This window comes from Halichoerus grypus, chromosome 4 (genome assembly GCF_964656455.1).
Source record: "Halichoerus grypus chromosome 4, mHalGry1.hap1.1, whole genome shotgun sequence".
Taxonomy (NCBI): domain Eukaryota; kingdom Metazoa; phylum Chordata; class Mammalia; order Carnivora; family Phocidae; genus Halichoerus; species Halichoerus grypus.
This window is the reverse complement of record NC_135715.1, coordinates 110,067,368-110,094,560: the sequence shown is the minus strand read 5'-3', so window position 1 is coordinate 110,094,560 and position 27,193 is coordinate 110,067,368. Positions and strand designations below refer to the sequence as shown.

Sequence of the window (27,193 nt, the reverse complement as noted above, 5' to 3'; positions counted from 1 at the left end):
GTCTTTGAGGATGATTTTTCACCTTTATACTGCCATCTCTTTTCTGCATATTCCCAATATTGTTAGGTTACAACTTTTGGCTAACTTATTTTTAGTGTTACATTATTATACCATGCTGATATTTATAACTGAACATTGTAATGCGCTCTGATGAAAAAGTTCACTTCTGATTTTTTTGTTTTTTGTGAAGTTACTAATGCCTTGTTTTTTCCTGTGTAATTTCTTTGTCACTGTTATTTCTTTCTATATCTTCTAGGAGCTTCTTACTCTGATTTGCCATAAAATGAAGCACATCAGATATTTTCTTTCAATTTTTTTCTTGAATATATTCTTCCAGGAGATTTCTATTCTCCTTCTATCTCATTTTCTAGATCTGCTCTCTTCCTGAGCTTTTTCTTTGCTGTTAAACTAGGCACTCCCTTTAGCTTTTCCTGAATCTCATATTGTTTTCTTTCTTGTCTTAATCTTATATTGTTGTGCTATATATCCTGGAGTAGTTTCCTGAGAAAGATTATGTGAGAGAAAAATATCTTTTTTCAGTTTTCTCACTTGATTGATATTTTTGTCTGAATGATTACATTTTATATTGCAAATCCCTCTCCTTCAGAATTTTTGAAGGAATTAACTTTGTCTTTCTCAGTTCTGAACATTCATGGTGGTTGGGATGCCATTGCTTTTTTTTTTTAATATTTTATTTATTTGGCAGAGAGAGAGAGTGAGAGCACAAGCAGGGGGAGCAGCAGAGGGAGAGGGAGAAGGAGGCTCTCTGCTGAGCAGGGAGCCCTATGTGGGGCTCCTTCCGGGGACTCTGGGATCATGACCTGAGCCAAAGGCAGACGCTTAACCGACTGAGCCACCCAGGCGCCCTGGGATGCCATTGATTTTTAACTGTCTAAAAAAAATAAGTAGAGGGGCACCTGGGTGTCTCAGTTGGTTAAGTGTCTGACTCTTGATTTCGGCTCAGGTCATGATCTCAGGGTTGTGAAATTGAACCCTGTGTCTCAGGCTCTGTGCTGGGCGTGCAGCCTGCTTAAGATTCTTTCTCTCCCTCTCCCTTTTCCTCTCCCCCCTCCCCTCTTAAAAAACATAAGTAGAAGTGGAATGCATGGGTATATATGGGTATCATGTTTTTAAAACTTTAAAGATGGGGAAGATGAAAAAGGAATTCAAGGCAGAGGCCAGAGGCCAGGTGACAGCAGAGTGTCCACTGTGTTTAGAGAATGAGGACATCTAGATCCATGTGAGGAGAGTGTGGTACACAGTTGGTATAATGTAGATTGAGGCTCAGTAATCGATGCTCATTGCCTGGAGCTTTGAATTTATTTTGTAGGCACTATTTCACCCAGCTGTTGTTAGCTGTATGAAGCCTTCCTTGACTTATCGTAGGCAAAATGAATCCACCTATGTTTTATCCTCTCTTAGTACTTTGTGCATGCACACACATGCATATATGTGTATGTGCATACTTGTGCACGTACACACACACACCTCTTTAATTATCTATGTGCCTGCCTCCCCTACAATAGATCTGTGGGTAGCAGAGCGAGATAATTAGGTCTCTGTTAAAGAAAGCTCAGCAGGTCAGTTCTTAACATTCATGGTGGTTGGGACGGCATTGAAAACTGGAGGATGAATAGGAGGAAGAGGAATTAAAAAGGAAGAGAGAATAGAAGATTATCGCATTGTCCAGATATGAAGAAATAAGAGTCTGATGTAATAGTCTACTCAAGTGGGAGGGATATTTCTTCGGTTATATTCCGATCATTCCCATGGGCCTAATCATTCTTAATTTTGGAAATCCTATGTTGTTTTTGTGTACTTTGTACACATTTTGCTTTAAAATTTTCTTCCCTTTTGGTTCCTTTGAGAATAGTCTGAAACATTTTTAACTCTTGCTTTTGTTATTTTTTCTTACAGACCAGTGATGTTTTGGTTACACAGTTGATGCTTAGTATTAATGGTGATTTGAAATACTGTCTTGATTTCATTTGGTTAAAGAAAAACGCTGGAATTATGGATGAGAATAATTGGTAAAAACCTTATATTATCATTTATAGGAATTTTCTTATTCTGAGCAGTTTCATTGCCTGAGAATGTTAGACTTGACACTCATCCTTGATGAGGTAGGTCTTTTTTGTCATGAGATGAGGAAATTGGGGCACAGAAAGGCTAAGTTTCTTGTGCAAGATCACGCGGGTAGCAAGTAGCAAAGCAGGGGATGTTTGTCTCTGGTTTATATGTTTCTTCATTATTAAGCATACTTCTTTCCAACAATTATGGGAAAGATCTTAAGGAACATTAATCCTATAAATGGCATCTCATGTTTATGGTATACTTACCTCCCTATCATCAGCTATTTTGTTTGCTAAAAACTATTTTGTTTGCTAGGTTCCCATAGTGGATAATTTCTAGGATCGTTTTTTGGTCCTTCTTAAATTGCATACCCAGCATTGGTCACTGTCTTTCACGAATGAAAAAAGATGCATTGACGTGGCATTATTATTTAGTTTTTTCTTTTTTATTTCCTATTTAGAAAGTAACACTTTTCATTGAAAAACTTTCTGTACTCCTTAAGACAAATTGGTATCTTTGTTTAATGTGTGCACTTGATAGATAAAATCTGATATTATTTACTTTTTATACTGTCTTATACTATTCTTTCATAAACTGCTAAAGCCTCTCCAACTGCTTTCTCCTTCCTGGTATCTTTAAGAAGTCATAACATGTTTCTTCCTGAACACCCAACAGTTTGGTATTCTAGGAGGTATTTTGCAGGGCTTCAGCAAGTTGTTACGGTGAATGTCTTTAAAAGGCAGTGCAGTAGGCTGAGTGCTGCAGTCCAGACACCTGTAGAGATCAGCACACCTGCCTTCAAGCAAAAGACAGTAATTAGTTGCTTCTATTCCCTTGCAAACTTCTCCAGTTTTGTTGCACATGAAACACAAAGATCACAGCAATGCTGTCATGAGCTGCGCACTGTTGGAGTTGTTTATGCCCACTCAATTTTTAATGTTCCTATAAGACATTTTGATGGGAACCCTGAGCCTAAAGGGATTTGCATGCTTGATCAAACCTGTGATGATTTAAATATAGAAATAAAGAGAAACCTTTGCATTGCATTGACTGTTAACTTTTAGGACAGCGTTAGTGGAAAGCATTAACATGATACTTGAGGCAAAGTTGTTTTTGATCAACCTTCACAACTTTTTTTTCTTGACAGCAGGTATAGCTTCAGTAAATCTAAACAAGTTCTTTAATGCTTATAAATCCAAGTGCATGTGGATATCTGGATGGCATGGTCTGAATATTTTAAAAGATGATTTTATACTGACCACTTTTATTGAAATGGAACTACTCTCAAGTCCCAATATTTTAGTCCTATCACATTGTCCTGGAGAGTTTATATTATTAAAAAATGAGATGACAGGTGATTGAGTTTTAGTAAAATACAGTCATGTATAAGAATTGGACATATTGGGGCCAAGGAAATTTATTACTCAAAGCACTCGGAGGTTTTTTCATACCATTGTTTTATTTTCTATTTCTTTATTTTTTTGAGTAAAGTCAGTGTGGTGCTCTAACTCATGACCCCAACTGAGATCAGTTGCATGCTTCATCGACTAAGCCAGCCAGGTGCCCCCATACCATTGTTTTAATTCCAACACTGTATCTGTCCTAGGTAGTATGTGTGTTAAAAGCTGGTATTTTACCAAATTATCTATCTATCTATCTATCTATCTATCTATCTATCTATCTATCTATATGAAAGAGAGAGAGAAATAAAAATTTAAAAAGCTAGTGTTTTACCAGGTGACCTTTCAAGTAACTTTTAACTCAGGAGTTCAGTTCTTTGATTATGTAAGTTATTAATAAGCAACTTCACTAAGATGCATTACTGATTCTTAAATATATTTAGTTTGAAAAATGCTATAATTTCTAATATTATAGCAAATTCAGTTCACATGTATTCTGAGCAAAACTAACTGCAGCATCTTTTCAGCATACTATGATGGATATACATGCTTCTTACATTGGTGCTCAGAAACAAACAGGCATTATGCAATTGTCCGATTATGGGGAACTAAAGAAGGTGTTGTACAGCACTGGACTATCATTGACAGAGTTGGAAAGTAGAGGTGCTGGTGAATTCAGTCAGCCCCGTGTGCCTCACATTTTCCTTCATTATACATCCATAGAATCTTCCAGGGGGTTTCTGAGTATAGTGATTCATTAGTTCTTCAGCAAAAAAATGAAATGAATGATATAAATGTCAAAAAGTGTAACCTCTGAATTTTATATTTGCATGATTTTCTTAGCCATAAGTAAGCCTAAATGTCGATGGAACTGGGGATGCTCCACTTGTGAGCTGACGGTTGTGGTGCTAGCATAAACAAAGTACTCTTACATGTTGTGTGTGGAACATTTTGGCTAGCTTATACCTCATTGACTTTCAGGAATTTCACAGAAGTCATTTCTAAGAATCGGTCTGTCTAGGGTGGCCTTCGGAATTCCTAATAACTTCATGTAAATGTTGCATACAACATTTGGCAGTCTGCTTCCTACATAAATACTCCATGTGCCCTGGGTTGGTATCTTATTTATCTATTCATCCTTTGGTGTTTAACTAATGTGATCAGTGTTGGCTGGATTAGTGAGTGATTGAAAATACTGTGTAATGCATACGAATAGCCTATGGAACATTCCATACTATCAGTAGTACAGAGTGGATCATGACACTTAGCAAAAGAAATGACTTTTTCTCCTGCCCCCCCCCACCTTTTTTTCTCAGTATAATCCTAGGTCGATTTTTCTTTTTCTTTTTTTTCTTCTCTAGAATAAGTACCTGTGATTTGACTTTAACTTTACCTTTTTACTATCAGTGCATCCAAAATATTCTGTGAAAAACTATATTTTTACTATGCTAAAGTTAAATTCTTCTTACTCTAAATCACAATCTGGATCCATTTAGCTTACTTAGCTTTGTTTTCTACTGTTTTGTAACCCTTGTTTCTCCCCCTGTGCAGGACAGATTTTCACCCTGTTTCAGGATAAGCCATACTTCCTTCGGCCTCATGCCTTGGTCTGAGCTCCAATCTCATGAACTCCTGAGTTACTTCTGTTTTTGACTCACCAGTTATTAAGTCATATGTGTTCCTATGTTTTGCAAAATGTGTGTCTCCATCTAGTTTGTAACTTCATTACTATGATTTTTAAGTTTTAAAAATTTTAAGTTTTTCATCTCTGGCATATGGCAGAATGCTAAGTACTTTGTAGTCACTCAGTAAAACTGTAGAGGCTAGTTAATCTCTAGCTTTACAATAGGAAAATAAACTCCCAGAGAAAGTGAGGACAGATAGAGACATACTGGGGCAAAGGAAGGAAGGAGAGAAGATAGTAGGGAAGAGAGGAAGAAATGAAGGAAGAAAACAGAGAAGGAAGGAAGAAAGGAAGGGAGGGAGGGGGGGTGAGCATATTTTGTGAAATAAGGGAAGAGCAGTGATTTTGGATTTGAAAAATGAGTTAAATCTGATTCTGCTTACTTTGTAATCTTGGACAAATTTCATAATATTTGGGTTTAAATGATATTGATATCTACCTGGTAAGCTTGTTGTAAGGGTTAAATTATGTAATGTATGTAAAGTGCTTATTAGCACATTCTCTGGTACATAATGCATGTTTAGCAAATGTTAGCTAACTCGTTCTTTTTAAGTGAGGCAAGTAAGGTTTAGAGAGCTGACCAAGGGTCATATAGCCAGTAAATTGTGGAGAAAGGATTGAAACCCACGTTTTACTTACTCTACAGCAGTATGTTTTCAATTGTTCCTCTGCCTTTTGGTTAAGATCAAGTGTAAAGCAGTGTTTTCAAACATTAGTGTACATCAGAATCCCCTGAAGTCTCCTCAAAATACGGATTGCTGAGCCCCAGCCTGGAGTTTCCGGTTCAGTAGGTCTGGGATGGGACCTGAGAATTTGCATTTCTAACAAGTTCCCAGCTGCTGCTAGTCCAGGGACCGCACTTTGAGACCCACTGCTCTATAGCTATATTTCTCCATCCTAGCTGGACAATAAGAAATCACAGGGAGCTTCTAAAAATTGCTGATGAAACTTGAGTCTCTGGTTGTAGAGCCTAAATATCAGCTTTTTTATTTTTGTTTTATTATTATTTTGTAAGCCCTCCAGGTGATTCTAATGTGCAGCCAGAGTAAGAAACACGACCCTGCCTAAAGCTAGACTCTACAGTTTTCCATTAGAACTAGGTACCAAGCAAAGCGCTGGCCTTGAACACCTCCTGGGTGCTCAGTGACGCAAGGCCACAGTAGTGTGTTGTTTTTGCCCTGTGATGGTTTAAAAGAATTGCTTCAGCCTAGAATCTTTTATTATTTTACCTATTCTAATTATTTGTGTGTATTGTTTGCATTTTTCCATCTAGTTTCACTGTCAAATAATGTGTTCTCAATGCCTTCGTTAATCTCTAGGGTAGACTTTATGTTAACATTTGGCAGAAGCAACTATTTAGCAGTAGTTGAAGTATAAAGTTGGTAAAGGAATGTAATCTAATTTTTAAAAAGGCAATCACTTTAGCAACTTATTGGACTTCTAGAATTCTGATTATGAGTTTGTTCTTTTTTCTGAGATGCTGTTGGAAACCTTATGTTTTTATTTTAGGGCTGTTGGTTAGAACAGATAATGATAGTTGTGCACCCAGGAGTACGTAAGTAAAAATGCAGTAGATTAATTGGTAAAAAGTCATTTCTTCTGTTATATGATTCAGTCGATAAATATATACAAACCAAGGCATGAAATCATTTACTGGATAAGAGTGGGCAAAATACCACATAATTTCATTAACCTTTAAGCAATGAAATTATAAATCCCTATGCAAATGATTAAGGTTATCATTGCCTATCACCCCCTTTTGATACCTACAGACTGTTAATTCTTCTCTCTCCTGCTGAGTCTTATTAAAACTTCTGACTGATGTACTTTTATTAAAAGGTTTAGAATTTACCAATTTAAAGCACTTGCTTCACACTATCACCTCTAATTTAACTAGGCCATTAAACACAGTATTTTGCAAAGCGAAAAAGTCAATAGCTATTTCTTTAAAAAAATAATAAATTGAAATGAATTTTAAACTCTGCTTGGAGGTGAGCAACTGCTATATACTACTAGGTCTTTTGATAGTTGATTTGTTCCTTTAGTATGCAAATTTTAGGTTTACAAAGATCTACTGCTTTTATTTAAGAAATATGCCCGGAGGCTAGATTGGTAAGCTTTAGGGAGATATCTAGTTTGGTGTGAAATAAATAGTTGTTAAAGGATCACATGAATTGGGTCCCAGAAGATAAAGAGTAGAGCTGAGACAGATTGAGAAAAACTGACTGTATTTCATTTCATTTGGCTAAAAATACTACTAAATTAAAAATGAAGACAATGAATGATGGCAACACAAAGAAAATTAATGCGAATGAGTCTTTTTTTTTTTTTTTTTTTTGGTAGATTTTGTGAAAAGTTCTGACTAGCAAGAAGTTTAAAGGAAAGGGCTTACTACATCCCTGACTAAAGAAGTTTACTCATCATTTTGGAAGGCTAGACTCGAGAGCTTTAGTTTTGGGAGAGAAAACACTTGGTCACGGAAGAAGGAATGGGTTCTTCTGCCGGCCGGTCAGCAGCATCACTTCTGGTCAGTGAGATGACAGATGTCCTAGAACATCCTCACATTTGAAAGAAAAGGACTCACGGTTGCCCTCTTAGGTTGGAGCCTATAGGTAATCTGGTTTGCAAGTTTAAAGCAAATGATGTGATAGACTTCTAGCTTTGGGGAAGCTTTATATTACCGATCTTTTGCATCTCTGATTTTCAAATGGATTTTAAAGAAAACATAAATTAAAAAATTATAAAATATATTTCTGTATTGATAGCTTCTATAATTTTCTTTACTTTTTTTTTTTTTAAGTGCGTCTATCTGCCTTTTTGGATGTTTTTAAGTACTCTGGCTCTCAGAGATTGAATATTTGAACAGCACCGTCTAGCAGTTAAAGTGTCCTCTGTGTATGTATGTTTGTTGTGTATCTCTGGTGGTGGATAGTGAGGTATGGAAGAAGGGGTAATGATGATGTGTGAAGATGGAGTGCTAGTCTTTCATCGAGGCCGGAAGTCCCCAGCCCTTTTATCATCAAGGAGCCCCTCTGTGCAGGTATATGTGTATGAATAAATTGATTTCCTTACCTTTTCCTATCCAGCATCATTTTGTTTATTTTTATTTTGGACTTTAAGATTACCTTAAGAACTTTTGAATTGTCACTATATTCACTGGATTCAAATTCAAAAAGTGACAAGGGCTATGAAATCTCTCTCTTATGCCCTGGTCCATTAATACTTTCTTTATACACACCTAATCAGTGTGTGTGTGTGTGTGTGTGTGTGTGTGTGTGTGTGTATCTTTCTAGAGACATATAGACATATATAATCTATTTACTTATTTATTTTTGTTCACATGTTGATTTATATACTTACCTTGTGAACATTGTATTTTGGAAGTTTTTTTTTTAAAAAAATGCCAAACTTAAAAATATAGGCTATATAGCCTTATTCAGGTATGAATTATTTCTATTAGCTTTTTATAACATTGACATTAGTTTAAGATCTGCCCCTCACCTTCCACCCCTGCACTTTGTGGAGCAGAATTACATGCGAGTCTCTGGGAGGTTCCATGGGTATGTGTCAAGTTCTGCCTTTGCTGTGTAGCGTCAGTGGGCATGCGGTGTTTCTGAAGCCCTTACTGTTTTCACGTCCACAGAGTAATGCTTTCTTGTTCTTGAGGAATTCTCATTTGTACATCCTTGGCTCAGAGCAGATTCCCTTGTGTTTTCTTTCCTTATTCCATCCTTATACTCTCCTCCACTCACTTAGTTTTACTTCTAAATTTCCATTTTCTGTGAGCTTTTATATTTATATTCATATTTGGTTTTATTTGACTTTTTTTTTTTTTCTGATCCTAGTTGAATGTGTAAGTTTAAGAGTGCTGCGAACCATCTGAGACTGTTTTCTTTTAAATTTTACTTCTATCGAGTCAGCAAAAGGTACTGATTGAGAGTATGGGATCTGGAGCCAGATTGCCTGGTTTGAGGCCTAAAAACATGACCTTGGGCACGTTACTTAACTTCTTTCTGCTTTAGGTTTCTTACTTTGTTCAACAGTATCTACTTTAGAGATGTGATAATTAAATTATATAACATTGTTCCATAGTGCCTATCAAATGTTAGCTATTTGTATTTTTATGATATAGTTGTGATTATATTTGATTTTTATAGGATTTAATTTAGCCGTTTTAACATCATAATTTTAAATATATTTGTATATATTTTAAGGAACGTTACAAATCTTCATTCCAGGATATAGCCTTTTCTTTTAAATAGTAAGAATGAACCTATAAGCTATCAAGATAAAATAGTAAGTTTTGAATGTGAGGATGATTGAATATCAAAAAAAAAAAATCAATTCTCTTTCCTTCCCTTGTTGGTTGAGAATAGTGTGTATTTTTTTTTCATAGTGTTGTTTTGTGTGTGTGTGTGTGTGTGTGTGTGTGTGTGTAGAGCAGCACTGTTCAATAGAATTGTAATGCAATAATTTAAAATTTGCTAGTGGCCACATTAAACAAATGAAAAGAAATAAATTTAATTTTGTTAATATATTTTACTTAACCTTAGGTATCTAAATTCTTATAATTTCAACATGTAACCAATGTAAAATTATTGAGCTATTTTACATTCTTATTTTTGCATTAAGTCTTTGAAATCTATTTTTTTTTTTTAAAGATTTTATTTATTTATTTGACAGAGAGAGACACAGCGAGAGAGGGAACACAAGCAGGGGGAGTGGGAGAGGGAGAAGCAGGCTTCCCGCGGAGCAGGGAGCCCGATGCGGGGCTCGATCCCAAGACCCTGAGATCATGACCTGAGCCGAAGGCAGACGCTTAACGACTGAGCCACCCAGGCGCCCAAGTCTTTGAAATCTATTGTGTATATTTCCACTTAACAGCACATTTCAGTTCAGACTAGCCACATTTCAAGTGTCCAACAGCCACATGTGGCTAGTGGTTACAGTATTAGCACAGTTATAGTATATAAACTACTTTTAAATTTGTCCTCTTTGGTTACGGAGGGTTTTATGATATTTTGCAATAAATGATAAAACTGGATGCATCTAATAGGCAGACAGAAGTCTACGTTTGTAGTGTGAAGAGAGCTATGGGAGAGGTTTGGGTTTGGGAGTGATCAGTGAATATAGAGATGATAATTGAAATCTTGAAGTCAAGGACAGAATGAAACCATAATATCCCTAAGAATGAAGCTCTAGGGATTTCCTAGGAAAGGAGCCAGGTTAAAATAGGGAACACACCCCATAGACTGGAGGAGAGCTGCTAGATGGTGGCATCCTGGAAACCAATGGAAGGGAGTTTCAAGGAGGCATGGTGGGCAGGACTGCCAAATGCCACAGTCTAGCAGAGTGAGGAGTGAAAATAGGGCATGATGAGCAAACTTTAGCAATGGCCGTTTCTGTAGAGTGATGGCTAAGGAAGCCACGTTGTGGTAGTGTGAGCATTGCTTGGAAATTCAAGTGAAGGCAGTGGGTCTATATTGTTGTTTTATGAATCTTGGCAGGATAGTTGGTAGTGTTGAAAGAAGTGTGCTAATCATGAAGGAGAAGGGACCAGTGGAGAGCAAAAGATTGAAGGTAGAGGAAAAGGAGAAGAATGATGGAACGAGTTTTTAGGAAAGGCATGAATGGATAGGGTTCAGTGCACAGGCAGAGGGATTAGTAATGGAACAGAATTACGAAAGAGGAGTGAAAGCATTATGAGACAGGAGAATTTGTATATGATAAAGTGGGTTCTTAGTTATAGGCAACAGCTAGTTTAAGTTGAAGACAGCTAGCTAGTTTAAGCAAAAAGGGATATGTTACACTCAATTAACAAAAGTGCCAAGGAACTAACCTTGACTATTAATAAGCTAGGAACAACATAAGCCAAGGGAAACATCCAGTTACACTATTTTAGTAGAAAATCCACTGTCACTTGCTACTTGGGAACCTGTGATACTAGGGATCATTTAATTAGACTATCCAGCTGATTGTCTCAGAAGAACAAAATGCCTTCACTATAAGATTTGATCTCATTGGAGGTGGTCACCACCTTGACTTATTCACTCCTGTTTTCTAAGTCTTACATGGATTTTTCTGATTGTTTGAATCCAGGTCCCGTAGAAGGCATGATGCAAATGCATCTGGGAAATGGAGTTTTTAGCTTTGGAGGAAGCTAGAGAGCATGCTAGAGGTGGAGTGCAGCCTAAGTGGTTCTGGCTCTGATCTGTCATGAATTGGAGTTGAGATTGATCCAGGGTAGCAGTCATCTGAAGATTTGAGCAGCCTGGGTGATCCACCTACAAGATGGCTCACACATAACCCCGTTAAGTGGATTCTGGTGGTTTGGCAAGAGGCCATGTGGACTGCCCCATAGAACTGTTTGTCCCCATGATGTGGCAGCTGACTTTACCCAGAGTGAGTGATCCAAGAGGGCAAGGAGCTAGCTCGAGTATCTTTTAGGACCTAACCTCAGAAGTCAGAAACCGTCACTTCCAGGGCATTCTGGTTTTCGTGCAAACCAGCCCTCATGCAGTGAGAAGGAACTACCAAAGTCAAGAATTTCAGAAGGTGAGGATTTGGGGGCCCTCTTGGAGATTGGCTACCATGCCTCCCCACATTCCCCCTGCCTGCCTTCCTTTAATAGCAGAAATTGATCAAATTTGTCTGTAGAAGGGAAAAACGACTTAAAAAAAAATAGAATGAAACTTGCCAAGAATTTGGATAGAATGTGGTTCTGTGTTACATCTTAAGGTTACAAAGTGCACGGGATCTGCCAGTTTTTTAAAAGATTCAGAAATGCTGTTTAGTTACTTGTTCTCAGGCTTTCTCTTCTCAAGGCAGAGTATCAGAGTACTGATATCCAGTATCATAAAATCATAACTCAGTCTAGGTATATGTATTTTGATGTTTGGAGATAATGAGGTGGTGATACTTTGTCTTCCAGAATAGCTCTCCTGTCCTAGTCTCTGAAATGAAGAGGTTTGACTAGCTGTCCCTGTGGTCCTTTCTCAGTCTCCATTCGCTAAGACCCTGACTAACTTCGAGAATTGGACTGAACATCTCTGTGACATACTAGATAGATGTAGGGCATTCTCCCATGCCTCGGTCACATCATCTTATTTCTTTCATATCATGTATTGAAATGATATTGCTGATGTATATGTCTCCCTGCATCCTTCCTCCCCTTCCCAAAATTAAACTCCTAGCCAGGCAAATTTTGTCTTGTTCACTGCTGAATTCCCAACAAGCAGTGCAGTGCCTGGTAGACGCTCAGGGGGTGAATGTCTAAAGAAATTATTTTTCAAGAAAATATATTATAAGATCATTATTTGTAACAGGCCATCTCAAAAGTTTTGTTCTGTTTTCTCCTTTTACTTGACTTATGTCTTCTCAGCCTTTCCCTTATCTTTTTTATCCTTTTTTTTCTTTTTTTTTTTTCTGTTCTTTTTTAGTGACACTCCAGCTCAGGATTCTTTCTATGGCTGGAACTGTTTTTGTCTTGTTCATAGTTGGTGCCTGGAAGGTTCTCCATCTTGATTTCTTTCTGATACAGGTTATTCGGACTCTGTAACCACTGTTTAGGATAATTCTTTTAAGAGCTGCATTTGGTAATCCTGTGATTTTGTGCTATGTAGTCTGTCTGGGAGCCACATTTCTTATTGCTTTGCTAGCTTTTCCTTTTTGCTTGTCATATAGGATCCTTTTTGGGTGAGTTACTATGTTAGTCTTAACCCTGTCAATATTGATATACCTAAGGATTCTGACTTTAATATATACAGAACAGGAAAGTCACAATATCTACCCTTGGGTATATGGTAAGGGCTTGCTCTCTTCACTGTGCATGGCTTGCAGAGAACACAGGGCTGTGTACGTTAAGTAACAGTTTAAATCTGATATGATGCTCTCACAGAAAGTAGTGCTCTTATACAGATACAGATACAGAAGTGTCTGTGTACCCCCATTGTTTCCCTGGAGTGAAAACCCCAGACCTGGGCTGATTATCCATGTGCATTCCAACCCGGCTCTGAGATCTTAGACTGCCCTCAGCAGAGGTTCTTGACAGTTTTTTGGATTATGGAACTTTTTGCAAAGCTGACAAACTATTGACCTTCTCTCCAGAGAGACATCCATTTACATAAACCCACAAATTTTACATATATCATTCAGAAGTGCATAGACTCCTAAAATTCACCCACATACCAAGGTTAAGGACCTCTAATCTGAATTCTTCTTCTTGTTTTTGAGTTAGAATTGATTTGGGAAACCTTGGAAAGATTGGTGGGGGGCGAGGGGGAAGGTCTTACTAGTTAAGACTCAAAACATCTCTCTCCTTGGAGGTTCGTCTCCCATCTTGGAATATCCCAGAATCAGACTATTGGGTCATTCAAGTAAACTCTTATCCAGGTCAGGATTCAGAATTCAGGCTGGGGTTATTTTGAAGATAACATTTTAATTATGTCCTTTGATCTCATAGGTACCTCTGCATTAGCCAGATTGGATATATGTAAAGAGAAAAATCAGTACATCTGGATCATCAGGTAAGCAAATGGGACTTTGTTTTAATTTTTCCATTGATTCAGTCCTCTGTCAGTATGTGGCCATTTCCTATCATCTCTTCTTTCTTTACTGCAGGGTGGGTCAGTGAGATGACAAATATTTCTAAAGAGAAGGAAGCAGCCATTCTTAAGTTTTACCAGATTACTTCGTCTGCTGCTTGAAGTCAATTTTCTTTATTTTAATTTTATCTCATTGTTATTTCATATATTCACACTTCTATAGCAGATAAAAATTCCCTGCTCTTCTTTTTATGTATATACTTTGGAGAGTTGTGGACAGCTCTCATATTGTTCCTTGGTTGTCAGCCAAGTTATACACATTTAACTCCTTTAATCTTTCTTTGTAATTCAGTCAGCTTGGTGGCTTTTTCTAGATTTCCCCCTATTTCATCTGCATCACTAATAAACAGAAAAAACGTGTTGTCGCCTGGCTTCTTCTACACCTTTCGTTCTTTTTACTTCCTGGTTTTGCATCAGATTCCTTGTTGAACTAAAGCCAGCCAGGCATCAGTCTTTGGGCCACTTTGGCAAGACATGAATGCCTTGCCTACAACTATCAGTGTCCCATGCAGTGATAGCATCATCGGTATATCCCAAACGGAAGAGAGGAAATGGGAAAGGAGAAGAGTGAGGAGCAAAATAATGCATTTTTCGATTCTATGGCAGACTGGCCCTTGCCACCCAGAGTAAATCATTGTACCTGAAACCTTTATCACAGGTTTTGTCCTCCCAAAGGGTTATGCACAGCACTAATTTGAATAATGAGAAGCATGTACTGTGTGTTGTTTGAGGTTTGGCCACTGTTCTCACCCGGTTTCTTTTCCACATTCTCCCTCTACCACCGCCTTTCCCAACATTGATGACTTGCTATCAGAATCTGTGGCCATGAGCGAAACGGGGCGGGGGATCATTTTGTTGGAAATTAGATAAGTTCAGGTGGTCACGCTCCGCGCCTCTGTCTGTAACATCTGAGGCAAGTGCTTTAGTTCTTGCTATTTCTGTAACAGTCGTTGGTCTTCTTTTAGCAGCTGATTCCGTGGAGATGGGCAGGAGGAAGGGACTAGTGGACCTTTGGTGCTATTTATCACTGCTGCATTAGTTTCACAACTCTTTTCCTGTCCTGACGGGCAGGGAGAAGCATACTGCTTCTAGATGGTGCTGAGCTTAGTGTAAAATATGCCAGCATGGGATCTGGGCTTGTCCCAGTTTATTTTTTCTTTTCATTTGGTTTGTAGAAAATGGACTTCTACCTCTACTTATCTTGTGCATTAGAGAGAAAAGGGTCATACCTCTAGGAGCTAATGGCTTATTGGTGTTTTTCGTCACCAGATTCAGGTAGTATATTTAGTTGAGGCTTCCAAGAGCACACACTTGGCTTTCTCATTTGTGTTAGCTTTGCTTCTAGTACAGAATTGAATAGGATAGAAGAGACGGTTTTCCTGTTTGTGTCTGTGGCAACTTTCTAGATGATTTGTGGTTTAATCCTTTAAACATTTTTGATCATTTATCACCTTTTTCCCTGTAAAGGCATAAAATAGTCCGATTCTACTGTTATAATCTCTTCATCAGATTATTTAAGTTTGGAGAAATCAAGGTCAGAATTACAGCTGACACAGTTGCCTCTGAATAGTGACCTAAAAATTATAACACTTAGATTAGTTCTTTTTTTTATTTTTACCTGATTTTATGGCCTTCCTTCATCTATCAGATTTTAGACAAGATCATGTGATTGTGAATCACATATTGCTTGGTCTCTGGCTTCTTAAACAGGTAAGTATGTACCTGGACCCCTTTTAAGTCTGATTTTTAAAAAATGTTAATCTCTCATGTGGCTTTCAACTGCTGACAATATTGTACTCAAGCTAATTTCTTTAGGCAAATGATAGATTCTTCAGCATAACTTTTGTTTCTTGAGTCTTTTCAGGACTTGTCAAACATAACAAAATGCTAACCTGACTTTAAGAGGCGAAAAATCCACCTCCCCCTGCCCCGTGCTATATTATTCTTTGTTCTCTATGTGCATCAAAGTGACAATCCCACACTGTCTCAATTGAGGGAGTCTAGCACAAAATAAAAAACAGCCTGGCACTGTTCTAGGCTGGCAGCCAAAATGTTTTGTGTAGCTTGGTTCTGGCAGTGGTTTTCGTGAGGCAGAGGGTCTACCCTCCCAGCACCACTGAAGGAAGGCAAGCAGCCTTAGTCCTCCTTATCCCATTTCTTTTCCTTCGTTTTCCTCTTTCTTCACGTAGAACACCATTGTAAAAAAACACAAACAATATTTCTTAAATAGAAACATCATTCTCCTCACAACCTCCACATTTACGAAATGGCATTGTTCCTTCTAGAAGCTTGTGTTTAGATTTCCCTTTTCCAGCTCTTAGAGATTTTCTTCACAGTTGCATTTTTGCCACACGTTTCAGAAAACCCTTCTGAATATTGCTAACTTTGGTCATGTTGACATAGTATTTTTGATTGGTTGGAATCTTGTCTTCCTTCATAGCTTATTATTTGAATGGAAACTCTTGAATGATACTTGCTTGTATTATATGGATCTTTAAGCCAAGATATCTCTTGTCGAGACCAAACGTCTGCCATTGTTTTCTGTTTTTGTCTAAAACTCAAGGTCAGCTCATAGCTTTTGCAGATTGAATACTCATTTTTAGAATGTCTGATAAGTGTTGCTGGGTGAGCAAATGAACTTCCGTGAAATATAAAGATGTGTATTTAAATTTTTTTCCTTTGAAATGAAAATGCAAGATAGAGCACCATGTTTTTAGGTTTCCCAATTCTCTCTAAATTATAGCTAGTGACCTATTATTACAAGGGGTGTGAAAATGTAGCATTATGATTTTTAAGTGATGATTTGAGCAGGAGACTAGGTTTTCACTATGAGCAAGCATTCTATGAAATTTCGTAGAATGTTCCTCAAAATGTAAATGTGTTTTCTGTTGTATTAAGCAAAAACAAATGACTGACTTTCAAGTGGTCTATTTTAAAAATCAGTGTTTTGTAATCAAGATAAGAATAAATAGGCAGAATATGTTTTCTAAGGAGGCAATTTATATTATTTTGACTGATTTTTATGGATACATTAAGATCAACTTGTACAATCTAAGAGTTGTTTTTTTTCCCCTAGAGATTTATTTTTAATTTAGAAAATGCTTTAAAATCATGAAAAGGGTTTGTAAAACAGGTATAGGAGAATTATGCATTAAATAAACTCACCTGTTATTTTCTCTCATTCTCAAGACAGGTTCAGCAACATATTGGCTCATTAATTTAACAAAACAAACAAGTACTCATATTGCTTTGTATGTATAATGCACATGTTAATAAATGCTACAATTCTCTATCCCCCCCATGCTGTTTTTTTAAAACTTCTATTTAAGTGCCTATTTCTGTTGAGTAGCTAAGATGAATCTGGGTGGGATGCTTGTTAAGTTATATCAATTAAATCTTTAGGTCAACATTTTATGTTTCAGAATTACGACATTTTTTAGAAGGGAAGCCAGTGAAACTTTTTTCTCTTGGTCCCGTTAAGTGCATGACTGTCTTGAATCCGCTGTGCCAAGGTGTGATAAATAGAGACCAAAAACTTATTCTCTGTGTTCGCATATATTGAATAATGTTCATTGCATATTAAATACTATGCATCAACTTTAAATACATTTTCTCCAGTGGTATGATTTTTATTTGCAATTAAGCCCTTTGTCTTTTCTGCGGTAGGAACATATCTTTCAGTGACTTAGGAATTGCAACATGAATCGTTGTATTTATTTGTTTATTCTAACTATACACAGAGGCATAGTAGAAATATATTTAAGATCTGTGATGTTTGAGTGTTTGAGCAGTTGTTGCTGTTGTTGTTTTGGTAAATGCTATTGAGTTGTTTATTTTTGTAGGTAATAAATTTTACAGTTTTGTTTAATCTTTATAGCTTGATGTTACACAGTTTGTAGGAATTACTGTATAGTAACTTAATCATATTTGTAGCAACATGGAAAAATAGCTTTATTGAGGGATGCTGGCAAGGTTGGATAAATACTAAATTTATTATTTTAACTAGGATTTTATTTTATTATATTAAATATCATGTTTATAATTATGAATGGTGTTTTACTTCATCTGAATATCAGTACAGGTTTTGAACCTTATTCCTGAGTAGGTGGTTTGAATATTTTATTTGATATCAAATATTGGTAACATGTAAGATATTGATTTCTAAGTTTAAATATTAGTCCTCTTTCCTTACGCATATGGTACACACTTCAGTGTTAAATTTCATTAGAGAGTATTGCATGAAAGTGTATGTGCTAATTCAGTTGTTTGATTCCCCCTCTAATTTTTGATACATTTTAATTCCCCCTGCCCGACATATTATCATTCCGTAGAATACTGTCACAACTATGTCATATGTTTTCTGTGGCATCTCACACTGCTCACTTTTTATCCATAGTACCATATGAGTTCCCCCTTTTTCAGGTTTACACTGCATATTTTAAGCTGCTGATAGTGTAAGTACATTGCAAGGTAAAGTGACATTTAGCTTTTTGAGCTAGTCTCAGTTTTAGCATGAGAGCAGGGTGGTTTTTTTTTTTTGTTTTTTCCTTTTTCCTCTGCCCTAAATCTTCCTGTATTTCCCATTAAAACAAAGAAATGCAACAAACAAGCAAACAAAGAAATTCAGAGGTTTGGCTACAGCAGCAATTGAAATGCATCAAAAAGTGCTACTACAATACAGTTTTATTAATGAATGATCTACATTGGTTCCAGCTGTGTCCATGTGATTAGGCCTTCACCAGGCAGCAATGGGTATTTCCCTATTGCTTTTATTTGATTTCCAAGAATGTGTCATCTGTTACATCAGCCCCTGCCAATATGCCCCCTGTAAAAGTGTTTTGTTTTCTTTTTCCTTCCAAATTTCTGAAGCATAAGTTGAATACCCACACATATCCCTGCCGAAATATTGTTTCTAGTGAATAGTGGCCTAGGTTTCTATGCCTGGTGTTGCATACCAAAATTCCAGAGTATAAATTAAAGTAAATGTTTATTAAGTTTATCAGTAAATTCTCAGAAGTGTGGTGGCCTGGTAATGCTAAAGATAGACTATTTTCGCTTTTACGTTTCCATCTTAATATTTTATTACAGTGGTATAATGTGTTATAGAGGTGGACAAGCTTGCAGATTGAAATGGGGATCGTCCAGATTGTTCCCTTCCCTGGACCATATGGTATAGTTCTAAAAGCCTTTTGTACGCTGTCTGTTCAGTTTATTGTAAACTCAATCTTTAGTGCACCTAAAAAGATAACCAAATAAAAATGGGCCTGAGAAAAAGGACTTCATATCATGTAAGGGCCCCAGAAATACTTGTTTTAAAGGAAATAACTGCAGATGAAATTGAAGTTGAGATGATATAAACAAAGGAGGCTTATCATTCTCTGAATATGCTTTTGAGTTCCTATGGATTGTCCGAGATTGCCTTTGAATGCTGGCTTTAAAATGAAGGAATTTATGTTATCTGACTATACTTATTATCCTCATTTATCCCATTCTTGCAGTCTCATGAAGAAGAGAATGTAGCTCTTATCTGTTTTACAGAGGAAGCTTCTACCTAGGAACAGTGCCAAAAATATATATAAGCCCCAGGTTTTATGAATATAGGTTTTTTTTTGTTTGTTTTGACTGATTTCAGTGAGAATTTAGGGCTAGAACTTTCAATAATTTCATCCTTATAACCATTACCCCTACTCAGAGATTATTGAAAAGTTTCTAATTCCTTTTCATCTCCCCTTCCGTCCCCCTCCCCGCTTGACCTATTATAGTTCCGTAATTCTATTTTAGGAAAATGGGATAAGAGATTGCTTATCCCATATGCTAAGACTCTTTAAAAGCTGGGAATGAGATGATTTCTCCTGACTCTCACTCCCCTTCCCTCCAAAGTAAGCTACTGTTAGAGAAGAGCATTAGACATTACCCATTGCTTTTTGGCACAAGAGATTTGTGCTGAAATTCAACCAAATGAGTGGGGGGAAAAAAAGGAGAGCCTGTGAAGAGCATGATTCTTTACTCTATCATTACCCTGAACCACTGAAAGGGTAACTGAGAGGAACTCAAATGTTATTGGAATGTGTAATTTCCTTTTGAATGGCCACAGTGAAATATATTTGAACAAAAAAGGCAGAAAAAGTATATGTGCCTTATGGAGCTGATGGTGATTGAAATTAATGAATCTTTCCAGTTCTCTATGATTGAAATTATTCCAAGAATGGTACACATTCAAAATCTGTCCAACAGAAACCTATAGAGGGTATTACCTTAAGGAATTTACTAGAAGATAGGTAGAATAGCACAATAATTTAATAATGCTGGTGGTAAATTGGACACAGTATATTTTGGGGATATATATTTTTTCAAGCTTAAAAAATTTTAAAAACAGAGTAATTGATTTCAAGTTGCAAAGGAAGTCTTTCCTATTAAAAAAAATACTGTTATTTTGTGGTCTTTCGTTTATTTGGAAGCTGCTTTCTAAAGTGCTCACACAATTGAAAACATAGTTTATATTTTGAAATAAGCTAGGTTCCTTGTTCCCTCTCTCTCTCTATTCTCTTTCCTTACACTCCTTTCTTCCTAACCTTTGGCTGTTTGTATGTGTACATTACGTACATGAATGATACATACCACACTATAAAAAATGTTATTTTATAGGTTTGAGGATCAGTGAGGAAGAGAAATAAAAATCTTGTAATGACTATGCAACAAATGGATTTCTGTGGAGGAATTAGAACATGCTTATTTAAGTAATCTACACTACTGCAAATTGTAGAAGTGCAAATTCAAAATTGTTTTTATTTCTTCTGGCTAGGAAGACCTAGATCATAGCCTAAATCGAGTTAGACAGTCTAACTTAAGTAACTCCTCTTTGCTGCAGCTTCCTTTTAATGGTAAAAACACCTCTGGCTCCAGGTGGTGGAAGATCTTACCGAAGTGACTGAAATGAGGAAGGTTTTTATTTGTCTCATGTCCTAAGAAGTCTGGAGGCAGTTAGTTCGCAGGAAACGGATGCCATCAGGGACCCAGGTAACATCTCCTCCTCTCCCATCCTTACCACGTAACTTTTGCCTTTTATTTCACAGATGACTGTTAGACCTCCAGAAATTGTTGTTGTCTTCAAGCAGGAAGAGAAGTGAAGGATGCTTAGAAGCCTTTTCCTCCTGGGAAGCACCCCCTTTCCCTCATGCCCCCTTTCTTTTTTTAGAAAAGGATGTCTGCTCACGGGAGACATCTCATTGACCGAAAGTGTATCACATAACTACCTCTAGCATGAGAGGAAAATATTTTGGCCATCTTGCTTCTATTCTGGAGAAAGGCGGGGAGAAGAAGAACTGGAATGAATGTCCAGTGAGCTGTCCCAAAGTTGTCCCAAATAGTTGTCTACCATACTTCTCCATTCTTTTGTATAATTAGTTGCTTAGACCTTTGAACTTTCTGGGTACTTGGTGTCTATAGTAACTTGTTTGTTGGTTCCCTTTTGACATCAAGTACGTATGTTTTGGTTTTGTAACGTTATTTCTGTGTCTGACGACAGGAACTGTAATTGGGTCATCTTGGTGTCTTTACGTTTAGCACAGTGCCTAGATGTGGACCCTCAGTTAACAGTTGTTGAATAAATGAATGGATGAATATTAAGAAATATTTGTAATATTATTGGTGTAAATCATTTATGCATATAAAGGATACAGTAATATTTTTAATTTGTATTTTATTTTTTGTTGTTGCTCCTCTTTTTATTTTTACTTTTTAAATTATTTTTTAATTTAAATTCAATTTAGTTAATATAATAGTGTATAATTAGTTTCAGGGGTAGAATTTAGTCATTCATCACTTGCATATAATATCCAGTGCTCATTCCATCAAGTGCCCTCCTTAATGCCCAGCACCCAATTACCCCATCCCCCCACCCACCTCCCCTCCAGCAACCCTCAGTTTGTTTCCTAGTTAGGAGTCTCTTATGGTTTGTCTCCCTCTCTGTTTTCATCTTATTTTTCCTTCCCTTCCCCTATGTTCATCTGTTTTGTTTCTTAAGTTCCACATATGAGTGAAATCATATATTTGTCTTTCTCTGACTGACTTATTTTGCTTAGCATAATACACTCTAATTCCATCCACGTCATTGCAAATGGCAAGATTTCATTCTTTTTGATGGCCAAGTAATATTCCATTGTGTGTGTGTGTGTGTGTGTGTGTGTGTGTGTGTGTGTGTACACATACACCACATCTTCTTTATCCATTCATCTGTCGATGGACATCTGGGCTCTTTCCATAGTTTGGCTCTTGTGGACATTGCTGCTATAAACATTGGGGTGCATGTGCCCCTTCAAATTACTATGTTTGCATCCTTTGGATAAATACCTGATAGTGCAATTGCAGGGTCTGGACTACATTTTATTGATTTGTTTTTGCTAAGGGAACATCAAATTGTCAAAGTTGTTTTGAGTGAAAGATATTCAGTTACAAAGGTTATAGGAAAATCCTCAAAATGACTTAGTACCAGTGCTTTTGTTGGAGTACATTATTCCATGAGTAAATACATATATAATTTCTTTTTAACTTTTTTGCATAGACTATTGTTTAAATAAGGATATCTTGCAGTTGTTATATGTTAAGATCTCCCATTTTTGAAGAAGTAAGCAATTTGAACTTATTAACATGGCAATCGGGTAATTTGATAATTTATATTATTGATGTTAACTTACAAGAAGGAGTTATTAGATCCTTGGTAGCCTCATGGCAAAGAGCACACTATATCACATTTTATCCCAGATGGCATTTTGGGTATTTCTTTTAGTTCTTAGAGTGACAGCTTCCTGTTTTTTCAATACATATGCAAATAGTAATGTACGATAGAAAAATATGTCTACAAGAAACCCGAAGAAGTCATCTTTACATCTGCTTGCTTTGCGTAAACTGTCTTAGAGGAAAGCAGGCTACCTCTTCATTCAAAATCTGCAGAAGAAATGGCTGAGTGTAACCTGATTGTGTGAATCAGTGCCTCACAACTCGTCCAACGTCTAACTTAAATTCCTTTTGTTATATTTCCATTCTGTTTCTGTTATTTTGGCCTCAGAGGACAAAGAAAACAACTATCCACTATCTCCCATACAACATTCCCTATATAGCACCATTTTAATAAATTCCTCCCTTTTCATTCATGATGGCAGGATTGTTGGTACCTTAATTACTAAAACAACCTGTGCATGGATAGAACTTATCTCTAAGCAGGGAATGTATTCAAATATCTGGAACTTAAATTTTCTATCTGAGCAGTTTATAGTCACTGGAAATAAAGGAAGCCCTTTTAACATTCAGAAGCAGTCCTGGGGAGAAAGTTCCTACATAATCACAATTTAGGCAAGATAGTTTCCTAGATTTGGACTCAGAATTGGGTATTGATAGTCTGTTTTGGCACTTACACTGCTCTTTTAGTCATACTTTTGGAGGGAATAATTTATGGGCCAACACCGTGCACTTAAAAAAGTGTGTTCAGCCCTTTTTTCACCTTTATATTCTCAGTCATCACTATAGTATCTGGCACATAATAGGAACTAAAATTTTGTTAAATGAATTGTTTTAGTATCCCTTGGTAATGCTTCTTAATACAGGTAGCTTTATGCTTTACATTTCTTCATTCCTCTTTAATTTAATTTTATGCTGCCTAATGAGCACTCATAGTTAATGTTTTGTTGTCTTTATCTTCTTATTCAATAATATCTCCAGTGATTCGTAACTTACCTGAATAGTTAAGTGCAGTGGTAATGCCTGGATAATTCACTTTATGATGCTGCTGTAATCTTTAATCCGGGGATATCTTCCCCTCCCCCATAAAGTGAGGACTTATTGTAGCCTATTGATGAGAATTCAAGAGTACATTAATTGAATGCGTATTGTGTATAAAGCACTTTGCTGGATTATGAATAGATATAAACATAGATTGTGTACAAACTTTGCTACCAAGGAAGTGACATCTGGTTGGGCAGACACACATGTATACTATATAATTATAGTATAGGTGGGATTGTGGTAACTGCTCTAATTGGAGTATAAGCCAAGTTTGGTGGTACCATAGAGGAAGGAATAATTGCTTCTGACTGGCTGAATATGGGTGAGCAGTTGACATAAGCTTTTGTAGATGAGATGGAATTTGAATGGAGTCTTGAACTATGTAGGACTTTGACAGGTGGTAAAGTGAAGGATTCTAGGAAGAAGAATGCACTAACAGTGCTTGGAGGTAGGAATGAGTATGGAATGTTTTAAAAAACATTGTGTTTGGGTAACGGTGTGTCTGGAATTGAGGCTAAATAGGAGCTTCGAACCAAATTGTCAGGGGTCTCATTTCTTGTTAAGTATTATTTTCTCTTCTGTAGAGCAAATCATAGGTGTTTGAGTAGAGGACTGACATTAAGGTATCTGAAACTTTCAGAAGAATGGAAACAGATTATATGTAGCGGCAGGTGGGGAAGACAGTCAGAAGCTGAGGCCCAATTGAGGTTGAAGATGATGAGGGAGGCTTGGAAGGAGGACCTGATACCAGAGGTCTGGGGTAGGTCAGCTAAAAGCCCTGCGGGTTGTTGATTGGGCGAGTTGTGCAGCAGCGTCCTGGCTCCCAATAGAGGCGCTTTCAATTGTGGGCCTTCTTTCCACTTACATCGTTTTGGAATACTGCAGAACATGCCACCTTTCCTCACACCTGGGAGATCAAGTATTTTAGCCTGCATTTGAGAAGAAAGTACAGGAGAAAGGGGTTGAATGGTTGTTGAGGGAGCCAAGAGTTATCTGCACAGTTCTTCATCTCCTCTTTATAATGGGGTTCTTGGCCCTCCAGACTTTCTTTCTGGCTTCTTGGCTCATTGCCTTGAAGTAGAACTTGCTTTTGGTCCCTTTTTGAGCCCCAGCTCAAATGAGTGATAACATTTATCACTCAGTATTGTAATTATATCCAGGTCTGAGGCCAGAAACTATATTTGGGTCATCTTGGTATCACAAAATACTTAGCATAACTTTTAGAATGCAGTCATTCAATAAATGCATGTTAAATAAAGCACATTTGTTTATGCTTTGCAGTCACAGACCTTCTTACTCTCTGTACAGGGCAAGCATGCTCATCTCAGGATCTTGCTGTGCCTGCTGCATGGAAGGCTTTAGATCCAGATCTCTTAAGCTCCCCCCCTCTTCTGGTTTCTGTTTAGATGTCATCTCGTCAGCGAGGTGTTCTCTGACAACCCTATATAAAATACCACCCTTTCCCAGCCCCAGGCCTCAGCGGCTCTTTTTATCCTGTATTACCTGTACTATGTTTTTTTATAGCACCTGCACCCTCTGATGTACATCTACTTGATGATCGTCTTTTTACTCCAGTTAGAAAGGAATTTCCTGTGATAACAGGAACATTTATTTTGTCACCTAATTTATCCACAAACACCTGGAACAATGTTGGGCACATAGTGGGCACAATAAATATTTGCTAAATGAATGAATGAACGACAAAGATCAGACTGGAAAGGATAATAAACACGAATATGTCGGTTTGTTTACAGATTTATGCAAGCAATGGTATTGTTGTTATAACTTTTATAATATCAAATCGTTAGTATTGCTCTCAGAAAAATAAAAACAAATTCTATTTTCTATAGATTGCGCCTGTGAAATCTAATTATAGATTAGTTTTTGTTTTAAAAATATTTGAATGCCAAGCATATCCAGTCAGAAAACACTTTTATTATCCATGCCAGCTTAATTTTTAAGGCAGTGAAATGGAAGACTGTCATTTCAGCAAGCAACTTATTTTCATTTGTGAGAGTGGAATATTTTGAATATTCTAATTGATTTTTGAGGATGATTTTATAAGAAAATAATCCTCGTTTCTGTACATTGTACATTTTGCCTTTAAGACAGAGAAAATTAGAAACAGGCATGGAAATTATTTGCCTAGAAAGTTGAGAACTTATAGCTGACTGATAAATGTCAGGAGGAAGGGACAGTCAGTTCCAACATAAAAGGTAAATCTTAGGACACTGAAAACTTTAAAGAAGATCTGGCTTAAAAAATTATTTTATATGCATATTTAAAGTTTGCAAAGAGATCCTAGACTGTCACGAGCCCAAGCCTCTATTTTAAAAGTATTTTACTGCAAATTCACTTGGATATTTTTCCAGAAATCTTAAGTCTGTAATTTGGCTGTAAAAAAGTTGGTTATCAAATCAATATTATTATATGGCTTTTAGTGTCATAAGAATTCCCTTTTGGAAACCTATAAAAACTCATTTTTTCTCACCATAAACTTTATCTGTCACTTTTCTATAAGGTCAGAGTACTAATGCTGGAGGTGATCTGCTCTGGGACAGAGAGTCAACAAAGTGGTCATAAAGTTAAAAAATGCCACATGGTGCTTTCCTGAGATTAGGATTTCTTTTTAATATCAAGTTCATGCTAATTTTAAAATATGGAAAGTTACATGTTGATAGGTATATTCTTAGTGTTCCTTTAAAAATAGATGAAATGATAAGCTTGCCCCTAATTTTTGCAGTTACGTATTTAATATTTTTGTTAGTACTTTTGTGTTTTCTGGAGGCTAATTCTTAATTGTTTGTATACTTTTAATGGTAGGCTGTTTTCCTTCTAGGTTTATAAGTTAAATTTTTCCAAATAGATGGTTTTAAAAATGAAATAAGATGAAAGTGTTGCACTGGAAAACAATTCCAGGAATAATACTTTCTTATCACTTGAAATGTGTTTCATGGTTTCATGGTATTTAAATTGTAAAAAATACTAGGACCTGGAGGTTCCATTTAAAAATATTTCTCTACTAAGTCTGAGTTGCTGTTGGGTTAATATTTATTGAGTATCCATTCACCTATTGCATGTATATAAATATAGGAAAACTCTGAGTGATTATTAAAAATTGTGAGACTGCGTCCGTGGTAGTTGACTCTGCAGTCATCCCTCCTTTAACATGTGTAGCTCATATGGATGATTACACAATAACGGTTTTCTGCTTTTTTAATACAGACACTTTGGAAAATGAGTGTGAAACTAGAAGTTCTTTAAAGGTTTATTCACCTTAATTAAATATTTCCCCTTATTTCAAGACCCGAATCTAATTATTTAAGGCCCAAGTTAATTTTGACATTTTACTTGAACTCTAAAAACTTTGAGTTTGCACAATATATGTTCCTATTCAGAACTATGAGTACCAAAATAGTATTTTAGTTTCTAACACACTCTGTCAAAGTGCAGCTCCAGATTCCTTATGGATAAATAAAGATCTTGATCTGTTTACAATTATTTAATAATTCAAGTACTTTTAAAAATTAACTGAGTATTACTTTTATTTCATGCATTAGACAAGGAGTATTTGCAAAACCAAATTATGGTGTTTGTGAATAGCTGTAGCCCCATTAGTTTAACCCTTGCTGATTAGTTTTTTACTAAGTTTCTTT

General features: G+C 36.6%; 1 protein-coding gene across 8 annotated transcripts in view; it reads left to right on the top strand.

Annotated features, from left to right (window-relative positions):
* QTMAN (queuosine-tRNA mannosyltransferase) overlaps positions 1-27,193 on the top strand; it is a 386,232-nt gene that overhangs the window by 82,838 nt on the left and 276,201 nt on the right. For 4 of the 8 annotated variants that reach the window (XM_078070750.1, XM_078070755.1, XM_078070745.1 and 1 more), the window contains one exon: positions 13,619-13,682. Coding sequence is in view for 2 of the 8 variants with exons in the window: in XM_078070745.1 (XP_077926871.1) it covers positions 13,619-13,682 (64 nt within the window). In the remaining 6 variants the exon portion in view is untranslated. Of the gene's footprint in view, positions 1-13,618; positions 13,683-20,628; positions 20,778-27,193 lie in introns of all 8 variants that reach the window. The other 4 variants (XM_078070752.1, XM_078070748.1, XM_078070749.1 and 1 more) reach the window with 2 other exon arrangements.